Source organism: Mauremys mutica, chromosome 1, assembly GCF_020497125.1.
Source record: "Mauremys mutica isolate MM-2020 ecotype Southern chromosome 1, ASM2049712v1, whole genome shotgun sequence".
NCBI lineage: Eukaryota > Metazoa > Chordata > Testudines > Geoemydidae > Mauremys > Mauremys mutica.
This window is the reverse complement of record NC_059072.1, coordinates 197,769,319-197,784,713: the sequence shown is the minus strand read 5'-3', so window position 1 is coordinate 197,784,713 and position 15,395 is coordinate 197,769,319. Positions and strand designations below refer to the sequence as shown.

At 39.7% G+C, this 15,395-nt stretch overlaps 1 protein-coding gene across 4 annotated transcripts in view; it reads left to right on the top strand.

The window, feature by feature from the left end:
- TIAM1 (TIAM Rac1 associated GEF 1) overlaps nt 1-15,054 on the top strand; it is a 248,546-nt gene extending 233,492 nt beyond the window's left edge. For 2 of the 4 annotated variants that reach the window (XM_045002301.1, XM_045002302.1), the window contains exons 6-13: nt 1,401-1,580; nt 1,707-1,825; nt 3,414-3,522; nt 6,144-6,202; nt 8,696-8,798; nt 9,612-9,699; nt 10,608-10,780; nt 12,547-14,897. In XM_045002301.1, the coding sequence (XP_044858236.1) occupies nt 1,401-1,580; nt 1,707-1,825; nt 3,414-3,522; nt 6,144-6,202; nt 8,696-8,798; nt 9,612-9,699; nt 10,608-10,780; nt 12,547-13,031 (1,316 nt within the window). In that variant the 3' untranslated portion in view covers nt 13,032-14,897. Of the gene's footprint in view, nt 1-1,400; nt 1,581-1,706; nt 1,826-3,413; nt 3,523-6,143; nt 6,203-8,695; nt 8,799-9,611; nt 9,700-10,607; nt 10,781-12,546 lie in introns of all 4 variants that reach the window. The other 2 variants (XM_045002300.1, XM_045002303.1) reach the window with 2 other exon arrangements.
- The last annotated feature ends 341 nt before the right edge of the window (nt 15,055-15,395 follow it).

The window sequence follows — 15,395 nt, the reverse complement described above, 5'->3', positions numbered from 1 at the left end:
TTTTTCCTCCCTCTCCATGAGGTGCTGCAGAAGATCGCCACCTCCATACCACGCTGAAGAGCTGCTGTGCCTGTGGAGCTGGGTTTCAATGTGTCTGCTCTGCGGGATTGACTTTCACCTTGAAAGAGTTAATCTAGTAGTGGATTCAGCAAAGCTTCATATAATTATATTTTTATTTTGGATGGTGGGTAGACTAGCAGTTCCAGTTGCAGGAGCAACATAATTAGAAAAAATATGCTCTGAATTTTTCAAGGAGCACTTGATGTCAGATAAATAAGCCAGAAGACTTCTGTTTTTTATTTATTTATTTTTTAAATTGTAAACTCTATTTACCATGCAGACAGATGCTGGCAATCCCCCTGAATACATGAATAAATGATTTGTTGCCAGCCACTTTTATGCTCTCTCCTGGCAGCATCTAGGTTGACCTTATTAAGGACATAAGCTGGGTATCTTTGGCTGGTAGCCTTTTAAAATCCTTGTATCTGTTGAATTGTAGGCTCAGATTTGGAGCCCTGCTTGCTCCAAAGATAAATCTTTAAAAGTCTGGTAGAATGTATATGTATTGCAGCATTTTCATATGCAGTTTTGGGTGGTCCTATAGCCTTCTGGTTGCAGTGGCGGTGCCTTTTTTATTTTAAATTGTAATAACTTTATTGTATTGATATAACTGTCTACTAAATGCCCAGCGTCTCCTGGAAACAGTTATCCTTATGGAGGGAATATTTGCTGTACAGCATACTCACATTTTTATAGTATCCATTCTTGAACAATATCTGGGGTTGGGAGCAGTAGAAAAATCATCCTGCCTATAAATAGAGCATTGCTAACAATTTACTGCACCATGCCTCTATCTAGTATGTCTGAAATATATCACCGGTATAACGTACGTGTATAATTTATTTAGTTCCATCGGTATATTGTTCCACCTCCTTACAAATGTTTTCATGTTTGCTGTTTATGCTGTACTTTAAGGCTGAAGAGTAACAACAAAATGCCATTAAAGATGCACGTAATATTAACAAGACCAGACATACCTATGACACTACTGCTGTGAATTCTTATAAATAGCAGTGACACTTTTTGATTAAACTAAGGGAGGGAGGAGGGTTGGTGGGCTTCATACCGCTCTACGGTACTAGAAATAATGTGACAGAGGATGGCTAAATAAAAGATGTTTATCTTGGTATGATGATCAGTCATGAGTTACTTCTCTATGGCATTTGATACTAACTAAAAACCTGAAGTGTATAAAACATGGTATTGTATACTTGATCAAAATGTGTATTTCTCCACAAACCACGCTTATCCTAGGCAAGTAAATTTCACCCTCTAAAAAGTTACTTCATACTGGCAGATGTTCGGGCTAATTAAAAACAATTTTTAATTCTAACTCCTAGCTAAGACAGACACTGCTTTTAAGGCATTTTTGGATGCTCAGAATCCTAGACGGCAACACTCCTCAACACTGGAGTCTTACCTTATCAAACCTATCCAGCGGATACTAAAGTACCCTCTCCTGCTGAGGGAACTCTTCGCTCTGACTGATGCAGACAGTGAAGAACACTACCACCTTGATGGTAAGGTGCTGAACTATGGAACCGTGTTTACCTGCTAAACTGGGGGGTAGGGCACATTTCTTTCCCCTCACTCTTTCCACGAAGCAACTATGTAACTAGTTATTTTCCACTTGCTTTTTCCTCTAGTGGCCATAAAAACAATGAACAAAGTTGCCAGCCATATTAATGAAATGCAGAAAATACATGAAGAGTATGGTGCAGTGTTTGATCAACTCATAGCAGAACAGACAGGGGAAAAAAAAGAGGTAATAAAGAAAGCCAAGAATAAAATCCTTACAAGTCTGTTATTCAGGAGTCTTTCTTCTGGTATGAATTACTGCATATTGTTACAGCTACCATGACAAATTCCTTTTTCTGCATTGTGTTTGGCACGACATGCTAAAAGTTCTCCTTAAAGGGATGGTATAATCTTGGAGACCAATACATAGAAACAATGTTTCAGCAGTGACTGGTGGTTTTGGGTGCCCATCTCAAGACTCCTTAAAGGGGCATGATTTCCAGAGAGTGCTGAATGCTTAACCTGTGAAAATAAGGCCCATTTCAAATTGGATATCTCAGAATTGCTAGTTACCATTGAAAATGTAGACCACTTCTTTTGAACTCTTTCAAGGTGGAACCTCACCATGGAAGGTTGGTGAGACTAAGGTATGAAATGAGGATTCAACAAAGCAGAGAAGGGGGACTAGAGCAGCAGCCTGCGGGAATGGTGAGGAGAATCTTGAGATGAGAAAGTGGGGCTGGGATGAGAGGGGTGAGCTTCAGCAGCAGCTTGGAGGCAGTGGAGGTTAAGCAGGAGAGGCAGTTGTGCTCATGGAGGAGGGTAGTCCTGGGGGTAGCAGCACTGTAAAGGCTGCAGGTGCAAGCAGAGTTGGACAATTGGTGTTAAGACTAGCAAGAGGTATGTGGAGACCAGAGTTGAGTCTGGTAGGCAGGAGTGAGTGGAAGTGCTATAACCCTGGATTGAAGAGGAGCAGTCTTGTGTGCTAGTAACTTACTGACATTTAAACACAAGTGAGACCGGGTTACCCTAGGGTCTAGAGGTCCCACCAGTTCAGGGCAGGGGGACAGTGTGGGGAAGCAGGCACTGCTGTTACCCATGTTCTACTCTGTTCTGTGGCTAAATGGAGGACTTAACTTTCCAGAGATGTCAACTTAGCGCTTCTCACAAGTGCTAAATTCTCAATTTGTGTGTTCATGGGGGGGAAGGTGGAAAACAGCTTCTAGATGTGGGAAAGGGTGAGTCTTAATGAAACTGACTTGTTGCCTCTGGAGATCAAAGTGAAAAATCTAGTTGTCTTGACTACTTTATTGTATGTCTGCCCACAAAGGTTAGCACTGTTATTGGTCTTTGCTCAGGAAATACGTAGGACTTGCAGGTTCAATTAATATTCCTTGGCAGAGCTGTGTACAGGAGGCGAAGTTGTGTACCAGAAGAACTGTGGCTGGTTTCAGCTAGTAGAAATATTCAATTCTTTGAGCACATTAAATGTAAAACAACATAAAGAGAAACTGAAACAGGGAGAGATAGACAAATACTGTAAGAGTTCAGAGATTTTTTTTTTTGCTTCGTTGTGAAATTAAACCTTTCAACACTAGGCTGTACCTAACTTATGCACAAAAATTAGGGATTTGATTGCATGTATGATCAGTTAGCATTGAATGCAGTTAGCATTTGGCACAATCTGTTTGCACATAATTGCAACTGCCTAGTCCTGACGGAAAATCTTGCTCCAAAAGTTTGCTGCTTTTTAGAGTAGATTTAGATGAATTTTACTAAAGCAGTGAAAACCCTTTACACTGGTGCTTTTGTATTTTCATATGTTTGATTGGCAGGTTGCAGACCTTTCCATGGGAGACTTACTTTTGCATAGTACAGTGATCTGGCTTAACCCTCCTGCATCACTGGGGAAATGGAAGAAGGAACCTGAGTTAGCAGCATTTGGTATGTACTCTGGTGATTCTTTCAAACACAAATAGGATTGCACAAATAGATCTTACCTGAGCAGACACCTAAGACCTGTGATAAATGTACATAGAGAATGACAGTTACCTAACAGTGTTCTTGCTACATCATCTAGAACTTGAAAATTAAATGCATAACGATTTGCCCCTGAATGTAAAGGGCCAAATTCTGTTGTTAGTGATGTAAATCTGGAGAAATTCAAGCAACTACTGTGACTGAGTGAGTAGAATGTGGCCCGAAGTCCATAGTAGCTAAAACCTCACTCTACACGTTAGCAACCCTCCCCCACCCTTGATTGATTAGTATTTGTGTTTCAATAGCCTAATTCATGGCCCTTCGCTTTCTTGCTTTTAGAGTTACACCTAGGACAGTGATGCTTTGACTGAGGCTCTGTAATGTGTCTCCTGTGGCTCTTTGCAGCACATATTAAAACTGATTTAATTATTAATCAGGATGCTTTTACTATGTTATTAACCAATTGTAGAATACTTGGTCAGTCCTGTTGCTCTGACAATAAGTATATAAATAGTAAATAAACAATGCATTTACATTATTATGGCTCTTTGGGTGATGCTGATTGCTAATTTGGCTCCTGAACCACTAAGGTCTCAGTATCAATGATGGTGGTTGGCTTTTTTGCGTGGTTTTTGTTTTAACTCCCTCATGTAGTCAGGCGGCTGTCTTGATCTAGCAATTTGCTAATAGCACTTGGAAAGCCAGTGGCTACTAATTTTCAATATTGCCATTGTAAATGAAACCCTTCAGCTACCCACTGAGGATGTCCCAACATCAGCACGACAAAGGAACCACTTTCATTCCTGCTGTCTCGCTGGTGAGGAGCTGCCCAAGCCCTTTGTCTTTCAATTGTGTATAGACTGGTCCTGTGGTCCAGGAAATGGGAGAACATGCCTCCAAGATGAAAGTGGTGATCGACGTCAGTTCAGTGGTTTGGGGGATGTGTATTCGTTTTCAGTTATTGTGCAAAGAGTTTAAATCCTCTTTATAAAACCTCAAGACAAATATTCTAAAACGAAGGGGATGTCTCTGTAGGCCACTGTGGAAATTACGATTTCATTCCTTTGCCTGATTCTTTAAACCCAAATTCCAACATACTTTCCCATAACATGTGCATGCAACATTCCAGCTATAACTGTGTATTGACTCCTATTTATAGGCCACTGTCACAGACATCAGTGGTCCAAATAGGCCATTGGTCTGTTAAATGTAGTATCAGCCCTATGACTCTCTGCATGCAACTAAGCAGGGACTATCTCTTTTGTTGTTGGTGGTTCTGTTTTTGAACAGTGCTGTCATGAACATACAGCTACGGGTAGCATAAAATCCCTCCCTTACCTGTAAAGGGTTAAGAAGCTCAAATAACCTGGTTGGCACCTGACCAAAAGGACCAATAAGGGGAGAAAATGCTTTCAAATCTGTGGGGGAAAGTTTTTGCTTTGTCTCTTTCTGTGTGTTCTCTCCCAGTCAGCGAGGAATCAGGGCAGGGAAAATAAATCTCCCAAAGCCATACCTGAACTAAGCATCTAAGATTACAAATCCTAAGTAATAGGAAGGAAATGCATTAGCTTATCTTTTGTTTTAGCTTGTGAAATGTCCCTCTGCTAAGAGGGAAGTTTATTCCTGTTTTTTTTTTTTTGGTAACTTAAAAGTTTTGCCTAGAGGGGAATTCTCTGTTTTGAATCTTATTATCCTGTAAAATTACCTTCCATCTTGATTTTACAGAGGTGCTTCTTTTTCTTTATAATAAAGTTCGTTTTTTGTTGTTGTTTTTTTTTAAAGAATCTGATTGGGTTTTAGTGTCCTAAAAACCCAAGGGTCTGGTCTGTGCTCACCTTGTTCACCTATTTGGTATATTATTCTCAAGCCTCCCCAGGAAAGGGGGTGAAGGGCTTGGGGGGATATTTTGGGGAAACAGGAATTCCAAGTGGTCCTTTTCCTGAATCTTTGTCTAACTCACTTGGTGGTGGTAGCAGTACCATCCAAGGACGAGGAAGGATTTGTGCTTTGGGGAAATTTTAAGCTAAGCTGGTAGAAATAAGCTTGGGGGTCTTTCATACAGGTCCCCACATCTGCACTCCAGAGTAGGGAGGGAACCCTGACAAGTGCCCAGCTCAGTGAGGTCCTGATCCATGATTGGGGGCTCCTAGGCACTACTGCAGTACTAATAATACACCAACCACTCAGTGGGCTTAGCCAGATGGGTTTAAAACACACAACAAAACATTTTATTTCAGATCGAATCCTGTAATTTGCAAACGTGTCATTGTGTGTGAATAACCATTTAAAGAACAGTTAACTTATGAATTCTGTAACATCAAAGCCACCTGAGAAATTAACTGTTGTGTAAATTCTACTGGTGGGGGAGGGGAGAATAATACAGGAACATGGAGTCTTTATAATTATCCTCTTGCTCTTTTCCCCTCCTCGCCCCTGGCTGAAACAAAGGCTTACCAGGAATGTGTATGATCTTGTCATGATTAATGGTGTGCGTCTGACTTCCGTGTGCGCTTGGGCTTTATAGGAGACAAGGGTACAGGGACCATTACTGACTGTGTTTTTGTTTGTTTTTAATCTTTCTCTAGTGTTCAAAACTGCTGTTGTCCTTGTATACAAAGATGGTTCCAAACAGAAGAAGAAACTTGTAAGTTTTTTGTTGCTACTTTGACTATGTATTAGGGGATCCAAATTGAGCAAGGCCAAGATTTTCTAATTATATGTAGCCACTGAAATGGTTTACATGTACAAATATTGATTAGCTAATCTTTTTACATCGTGGTGCATGTAGGTTGTGAAGATTTTACAAGCAGGTAGTCCCCAGTCAGGTTAAACATGTAACTTCCTTTCTGATTTGCAAATAGGAATTTGACCTGTGTCCGTGTGAATGGGGTCAATTTTATGAATTTGTTGAAGTGCCAGTTAGATTTTAAAGCTACAATCAAATGGGCCAAGCTAGTTGTTTGATAAGTGGGAGTGTAGCCAATATTGGGATAGTTTTTAATTAGGATAACCCCTTCTTACTGAGTCCAGGGAGCACTAGTCTACTAACACCTAACAGTAGGTTCTCTTCAGAACAGCACTTAGCTTGGACAGAATTCTCAAATCAGGACAGTTGGTGTTCTTGCCTTTGACTTGTTGACTGTTTGCCAAGAACCACAGAAGTATGTAATCAGCAGTTCATCAATCCAGTGTAGATTCAACAAATACTTGAGGGCATGTACTGAACACAAAATACACATGCAAGCAATTGTCATAGAACAGAATTGAGGTCAAGCAGTTATACCAGAAAGCAAAAAATACAAATATCCAAAGTTTTTTATTGCATTCACTTATAATTCTCTATTATCAGTTCTTTATCTCTAATTAATACACTTACCACACTTGAAGTAATTCCCCAAGGAAGAGCGTTGCGCTTTGCCTTAAGGCAGTCTTAGAAATGTGGTCCCTGCTGTATTTAATGTTTGATATGAAATGGACTAGTTTAAAATACTAGAAATCATAGCTTAAAGGTATAGTTTAAAACTCTCTAGGTCAAAGTAGTATCATAAGCAGGTTTCCCCTTTGTTTAGGGCACTACTTTGTTAAAAATCCAAATCCAGTGTATAACAAATTCCTTCCCTCCTTTCCTTGTCTGGAGGGTTCCTATTTCATTCATCTCAATGACTATATTTCTGTATTATCCAAATGTTAATTGGAATCTCACCCCTCCCTTTTTAATTTTCTTTGTATATTTCAAAGCTATATACTATTTTGGTGCTTATATCTTTGAGTACTCCTTGTGCCATACAACTCATGTATTTCCAGAATGCAACAATCATTTATAGTTCCTCTAAATTTAGTGGACATAGTAAATTCCTTGATTCTATCCAATATCTTTGCATCCTTTGGGGCTACAAGAGACATTATCTTAAAGGAACAAGAGATAGAGATAGCGCAGTCACAAAACAGTTAAATGCACAGTTTCTAATTTGGCTTGAAATATTTTATTTATAGCTGTAAAAATAAATCTTTAAAAATCTGGTAGAATGTGTGTGGGGGGCAGCTTTTTCATATGTGGTTATGCGTGGTCTTATGGCCTTCTGGTTGTGGTGGTAGTTCCACCTTTTATTTTAAATTGTAATAGTTACATTAATACAAAAAAATCTTCAAAATGAACAGCACTTCTGGAAACCATTATCCTTATGCAGGGAATACTGGCTGTGCAGCGTAATCCAAGAATAGCTATTGTAGAAACGTGAACCGTCTTTTGGGGATGGGAGCAGTAAAAATAATCAATTCTGTAACTAATATAGACAGGCTAATAACCTATTGCACCATGCAGCTATCTAGTAGGTCAAAAATACTTCAAGTATAGCGTAGGTGTATAATTTACATAGTGCCATAGGTGTATTTGGTTCTGCCTCCTTACTGGTTTTTTTGTTTGTGCTTCATGTTAAAGTTTAATAAAAGTAACAACAACAAAATGCCATTATTGCCTTATTAAAGTACCCATAATAGTGACAAGGCCAGACATGTCTATGACACTAGTGCTGTGAAATCTTATAAATATGTAGTGTGATCCTTTTTGATTAAATGTGGGGGGAGGTGGGCTTCATACAGGTCTAAAATAGCAAAGGTCCTGGTAACGTGAAAGAGGATGGTTAAATAAAAGATGCTTATGGGGTATGATGGTAGTTGGATATCTAATGTTCATTCATGAGTAACTTCTCTACGGCATGGGATACTAACTAACTAAAAACTCAAAGTGCATAAACACAGTACTGTATACTTGTGTCGGTGTTCATAGCTACAAGGGGGGAGAGAGATTCCGTCCCTGTGTCATTGAGACTCTTGCCTAGTAAGGACTGACAATAGTTCTCATTTAAACATCGCATTTCTTATTCTTGAAGTGATAAGATTCTTTAGCTAACGTCTCTAAAATATGGATTGTTGGCTTCCTACTCTGAGCAAACAGGCAATGTGCATCTTGTAACCCAGTTCTGTATCCTTGCTGGGATAGGGTGTTTCCTTGATTTAAAGGGCAGAGAGCTTTGTGACTGATGTATTCAAGGCATATTTCATTGACATCTCTAAACTTTACCCCTTCTGAAATCATGCACCACGTTAAACTTTCCTGACTCTTTTTTTTTTGATCCAGGGAGGATCACATAGGGTTTCAATTTACGAAGACTGGGACCCATTCCGTTTTCGTCACATGATTCCCTTAGAAGCTCTGCAGGTTCGCGCACTGGCAAGTGCAGGTAATGTTGAAATGTATTCATAAGTCTGTTAAAGTGCCTATCTCATTGCTAACTATCCAACACATGCTCTTTATGGGAGTTGGGGGTGTGTGTGGGGGGTGTCTGATTTAGATAACAAACAAAAGTTCTAAAACTGACTTTGTGTTTCTCTACCTCCCATTTTGTTTCTCTCCTCTTCTGCCTTCTAGTGGGTTGTAAGAGGAGAGAAGGCAAAAGCTGTACTTGAAAATTGTGGAAAACTCTCCAAGAAAAAATGAGTTTTGGCTTTCAAAGTTTGAATTTTTTTTGTGGACAATACTTTGTGTTTCAAATAAAACACTCACTCTGGCCAAAGGCCGTGTAACCACTTTGTTGTTGCTACCAGAGAAAATCTTTATGCCTCGGTGTATATACATCAAGGGAGTCCGTTTGCCTCAGTAAAGCCTGTGTGGAAGACGATGCAGCTGCAGAACTACACACACTGTGAAGATGATAAATAAGTTCAGACTTAACAAAACCTAGATGTATAATAGTTGTCTTGGGAATTTTAAGTCTTTAAATTGTGGAGGGTTATGAAAAGTCTTTGACCTTAATGGTTTAATTTTTATTGTCGGGTATGTAACTGTGTGTGACCAAGCGTAGAAGTCATAACCAAGTGCCCTTCTGCTAGGATTTGTGATCAATTTGTGTTCTAGGATACCTTTTTAAATTTAATAAAACCGTTTCTCATGGTTAGAGTACGTCTCAATTCTAGTTGAAATTACATGTGACCCCCATATATAATTTAGTAGTATAACATGGTACAAAATGTTCTCCATCTCTCTCTCTCTCTAGATGCAGAGACCAATTCTGTGTGTGAGATTGTTCATGTTAAATCTGAGTCTGAAGGCAGACCAGAGAGAACATTCCACCTCTGCTGTAGGTGAGCGTGCTTCCATGTGTTCTATTGTTGCTGGCTTTCTAGATGCTAGTCATTCTTAAAAGAAATACAGGCCACATGATGATAGCATAAGACATTTACAACTTTTTACTAGTTCTACCAGCGAAGGATTCTCATTAAACAGAACAAAGCCATATTTAATGAATACTGAAGCTTTACAGGAATATTATTTATTTCCCTTGCAAATTTGCCCCCAGCCATTGAATTCTGTATGCAAATTGTTTTTAATGCTGCATGCACTGTAATCGAGCATTTGTCAGAACGCCAGGCAGCTGCTGACCAGTTTGGTCAATGCTTTCCATGCTGGCAAGGCTTGACTCTCACTGTTAAGGGGCTTCGAACAAAGTACAATGCAATGTTAAAATATTGTCTATCAAATCTATATATTTAAAAGGGTTAACCCTTACTTCAGAATTTTGTTTACCATTTTTAGGTTTTTTTAATTGATAGAAGTCCCTGCTGAGCTGATATTAAAAATAGTTCAACCTGCTATCTAGATGAGATTTGCATGATTTCATCTTAGTCTGTCCAATGCAAGCACACAATATGTGAGATTACATTAGCTACACTACGTTTGCCAAATAAGTGAGTAGCTGGCATCAGAGGAAAAGGAAGAAGAGAGAGGTAGACAGTACTTCCATAATGCAGAACGCTTGCTTGTTTCCTTGGACGTGGGTTTAAACTTGCACAGATTTAACAATGCAAGGTGTACATTATAAACTTTTGATTTGAAAACTTTATATTAGAATGACAGGGAAAGGCAGGCAGAGCAATTCATTTTCTTTCAGTACTGGTGTTGATTTATCTTGCTCTGTCACATATGTGCAGGAATTATGGATCTCTTGTGAGCTTGTGCCCTAACTTTTTTTTTCTTTTTTCCCTGTTTTCAGTTCCCCAGACCACAGGAAGGATTTTCTGAAGGCTGTGCACTCCATTCTACGTGATAAGCACAGAAGGCAGCTTCTTAAAACTGAAAGTCTGCCCTCATCCCAACAATATGTTCCTTTTGGAGGGAAAAGACTGTGTGCTCTAAAAGGTGCAAGGCCAGCAATGAACAGGGCAGGTACTGTAAGGATGCAGACTTTCAAGATCCCACTGACCCCAGCACCACTGTAGGTCACATCGGAGTTATAATATTCATTACCCATAGATCAGGGTTAGTGTTGCATCTGACCTGCCTTCACATCCCTATAAGAGCCTTAACAAGTGCCTCCGTTGATACCACTCTTCACTCAAGGTTCAACATCAGAGCAATGATCCTTGTGGTGTAGGAGGCCCAAATGGGACTCCTTTCAGTTTCAATCAACTGTACTTTTTAATCTGCCAAATGGGTTGCAGTTGAATAAAGCTTTGTAGCAAAAATATGTACAGGATTTCTACAGATGACCAGTAGTGGTTTAAAACAAAACCAGCTCTCAAAGTGTGTCTAGCTCATCACCTCAAATCTTCAGTAGGGTTTGAAATGAGTTCTGCTTCATGTGTCCTCCATTTCTCCTTTTTCACCTCTATTGGGAGTGGGCATTTGTCCTCATCAGATCTCAGGTGCACTGGATTAAATGGTCTGTCTTAAAATGTGGACTTCATTTTCAGTTGACTTCAGGCAAAACACACAAAAAAAATCACAGGGAAAAGCAGGTTAGTGTTTGGCAAACACTAAACGAAGGAGGGAAGAAACTTGCTTCTAAATATACTTTTTCTGCTCATTAGATCCAGATAACCAGGCTTTCTGTTCCTCCTCTGTAACAAGCAAGCCACACCAATAACATTCACAGCATGGCTTCTCACAGAGGCCAGGGAAGGATTTCACACATTTTAAGATTCAAAGGCAGCCCAAAAGGTATCTAATTTGTACCACAGTGCTTCAATCATCTCATGAGGCTCCATATGCTTGAAATGTCAGTCATCTTTTAGGTGGGTTTGTCTAGTCATTCGCATGGTGGATGCAGTGGGGGTAAACCCCATGCATTCCCCCCCGCCCCTCCAAGCTGGGCCCTTACTTGTAAATTTTTTAACCCTAAATCCTGAGCTGATTTACTTGTGTTTTTGGGCTCAGGATAACGATTCTTTTCCCAAAGATGAATGCGTTTAATAGATGTGTACTGAAGGTGCCGTCAGTGAGGGGACAAATGACAACCTTCGAATCTCAACAGCCTACAGCGGAGCTATTGTGTGCACATAACACTGACATTTCTGCAGATCCTTCAGCTGGAGAATTCATCCTTTGCTTTGTCTGACGAGCCTCCTATGAAGATACTACAACATGGAAGATGCCAAAATGCTATCTGAACTAGTCACAAAACTAGCACACCGGTCTGATGCTGAAGATGGAACTTATGAAAGCAAGAGCCAGAAAATAGCCCAGCAATGATGGGCACTTGCAACTACATAAGAGTAGGCGACAACTCCAGTGTCTCTCAGCTCCATCTAACTGCTTGGAATGATTCTACATCATTCCTGGTCCGTTTTGGGACAAGCTGGGTTATTGCAGTCTGTTAGCAGCAGGGCACGGCTGGTGAAAAGCTTAGCTCTACTCATGCCTTTTCATGGTGGCTGCCTGCCACCCACTTAGGAGGAACAGTAATTGTGGCCCCATTATCTCAATTTGTGGATCTAAGAAGCAGAAACTTTTTACAGATGGCAAAAAAAACCTGTTTCCATGAGAAGCTAAGTAAAGCATAACTTCTTGATAGGGAGGAGTAGGTCATGCTGGGAAATCCTGATAGCTGGTGCCAAGGGATGTTAGGAAAGGGCAGTTGGAAGACTAGTTTTTAGAGAGGCATTTTTACCTTGTGTAAAGCATGTGGGATTTTATCTTTTGTGTGTGTGCAGTGTCTGCCCCAAGCAAGTCTCTTGGGAGGAGGAGGCGGCGGCTGGCCCGAAACAGGTTTACCATTGACTCGGATGCTGTCTTCGAAAGCAGCCCTGAAAAAGAGTCCCAGCAGCCCACAGCCAGTGGGGACACTGACCGCTGGGTAGAGGAACAGTTTGACCTTGCTCAGTACGAGGAGCAGGAGGACATCAAAGAAACGGACATCCTCAGCGATGATGATGAGTACTGTGAGTCTACGAAAAGCACCACAGTTGACAGAGAACTTCAGGAGCAGTTGCAGGCTGCTTCCATTACAAGCAGCCAGTCACGTCGGGCAGAGAAAGCACGGCATGCAATGGGCACGCATGCTGCCAGAATGACTCAGTTGAAGAAGCAAGCTGCACTGTCTGGAATCAATGGCGGGGTGGAAAGTAATAATGAAGAAGTCATCTGGGTTAGGCGTGAAGACTTTGTACCTAGTAGAAAACTGAACACTGAGCTCTAAACCTGTCACTTTCTCATTAGATGGTCTGTGTAGATATCTCCCCTCTTCTCCCCCCCCCCCCCCAATACATGCTGTGGAGCATGATCCCTTAGCTTGGACACACAGTTTTGGCAGCTGAACCACTCTGAAGCTGTGCAGCCACATTTTAGGAACTTTAAAAGGGGGGCGGGGAGTGTAAAATTTGAAATAAGCTGGAGTCCTATCTGTATATTACTAAGGGCTTTTAAACTTTTATTTATTCTAAAATGGGATACATAATATCACTGGAGAACAAGTAACTGTCGGCATCTTATGTTTGTGCAACTTAAGTGATAGCACAATGAACAAAGAGGTTTTTGTATCTGTGAAATGTCAATCAGAGGCTCATCTCCTTAATGAGGAAACTGCCTTTCTAATCTGTACAGCTGCGGTGTTCTTAATCTTTTCCCTCTTAAAAGACTATACATGTATTTTAGGAGTGTGTGAGGAAAGGTTTGAGATTTATGTTGTGCTGCGTTCTCTTGGTGTGTCTGCTCTAATTTATTTTCAGTGTTGGAAGCTCTAATTTTACATAAAATTTTATAAAGTTGCCAAACTCTTGAAAGAGATCCAAATTTAACACTTGAAATTTTTTTTGTACTTTTTACCTGACATGCAGAGGCACAAATGGATAAGAATGTTAGTGTTACTTAGGAGATGAGGCTAGCCCTTTTTGCAGAGGGTTCAGTAGGCTACTTTTTATATGTACATTAAAATATCAACTGGAAACTCCTGCTTAGGGATAACTGGAATTCAGTTATGTTACAAATTAATGTGACAATTACAAAGAGGGCTAAATTAATCCATGACTTCAGTGGAGTCATATCAGGGATGAATTTGGTCCATTATGACTGACAACATTTGGGTTTAGGGGAGGGGGGGAATTTATGGCCAAAAAACTGACCTCATCCAACTCTTAGTGTGGATGAAACTAGTGTATATATAAAATCCTTTGTAAAGGCTTTTTCCACTGCAATACACTATGAACAAAGTTCTAAATAAGCAAACCTCTCAAACCTTTTTATTTAAGTATCTAAAACAGGGTAAAAAATCTAGTGTTTTATAAGTAGGCTTCCAAATATTAAAAAAAAGAAGAAAATATAGCACTTTTAATTTTTTTAGATTTATATAGCATTCCCATTTCACTTTCCACCTAAAAAAGAGGAAGATAATGACATTTTCTTTGTATCTATTGATGTTTGATACATGAGTAGATACTTTGAAACCTGGTATTTTATAAGTAGCTTTAGGACTATATTTTATAAGATCAGCTGTGACTATATTTTGAAACGTAACAAATTGTTCCCCCCAAAAACATCAGATGTCTTGTGTCCCAGCCAGCATTTGCGCCCCCCTCTCCCCCACCCCACCCCCTGCCACCAGCTGGTTACCAGTGCACTATACTTAGTCTTTTGAAAGTTTTCTTGTATCTGCTTTTGCTATCTTCTGACTTTTCTTTTCCTAAAAGCTTTAGAAAGATTTCGATACCCTTTTATCATCACTTCATTGGTCTATATCATCTAAAGTCTATTGTGTCCCAATTTAGTAGAAAAGCAGAGGTTTTAGCTATCCTACTGGAATACAGTCAGTTGGGAAAGACTGGAAAGTCTGGTGCTTGGGAGGGTGCCATTGTTCTTGTACATAATGTCATGACATGTCTATGTCAAAGGTTCTTGTATATTTCTTTTATAAGCTGAAAGAAGGTCTATTTTTATGTTTTTAGGTCTATGAATGGAACGTTGTAAATGCCTGTCAAACAATAAAATACTGAAAACATCTGAATACTGTTGTGGTGGTGAAGGGTTGGGTGTGAATGCACCAAGGACATCCCTGTCACTTCTGCTTTGATCAAAAAGAGCAAGCTGTAACCAAAATCCAATAAATGGATTTTAGCTGTTCAGGGCTGCTTAATACTACTCCAGCGACCTGTAATGGTTTGGCTTGGCAAAAGTGTTTAGATTTTTCTAATCAAAGTTATTTTAAAATTTTGATTTAAATTTTCAGTTGTGGGAACTTATGGGGGATGAGAGTTGCACATCAATTATTTAAGAATCAAAGTTATTTTATAGACATTAAAACATATTGTCAACATGTCAAAATATATAAAGTACTAGCCTTAAATCACACTCTGAGTTCAAGCAGCACTCACTGCCTAGTGTAAACTTCAATTGTTGATGGAAATATTTCCATCAACAATTGATGTGTACAGTGAAATTGAGGTTTAGTGTCATGCTGATACACTATAATGGCTTGGATGTTTATCCTCCAACTTTGCTCCTTACAAAGGTGTATGTGCTCAATTTACGAGTATCCTGGTTCAATTTCACAAACAGTTTGTCTTTGTAT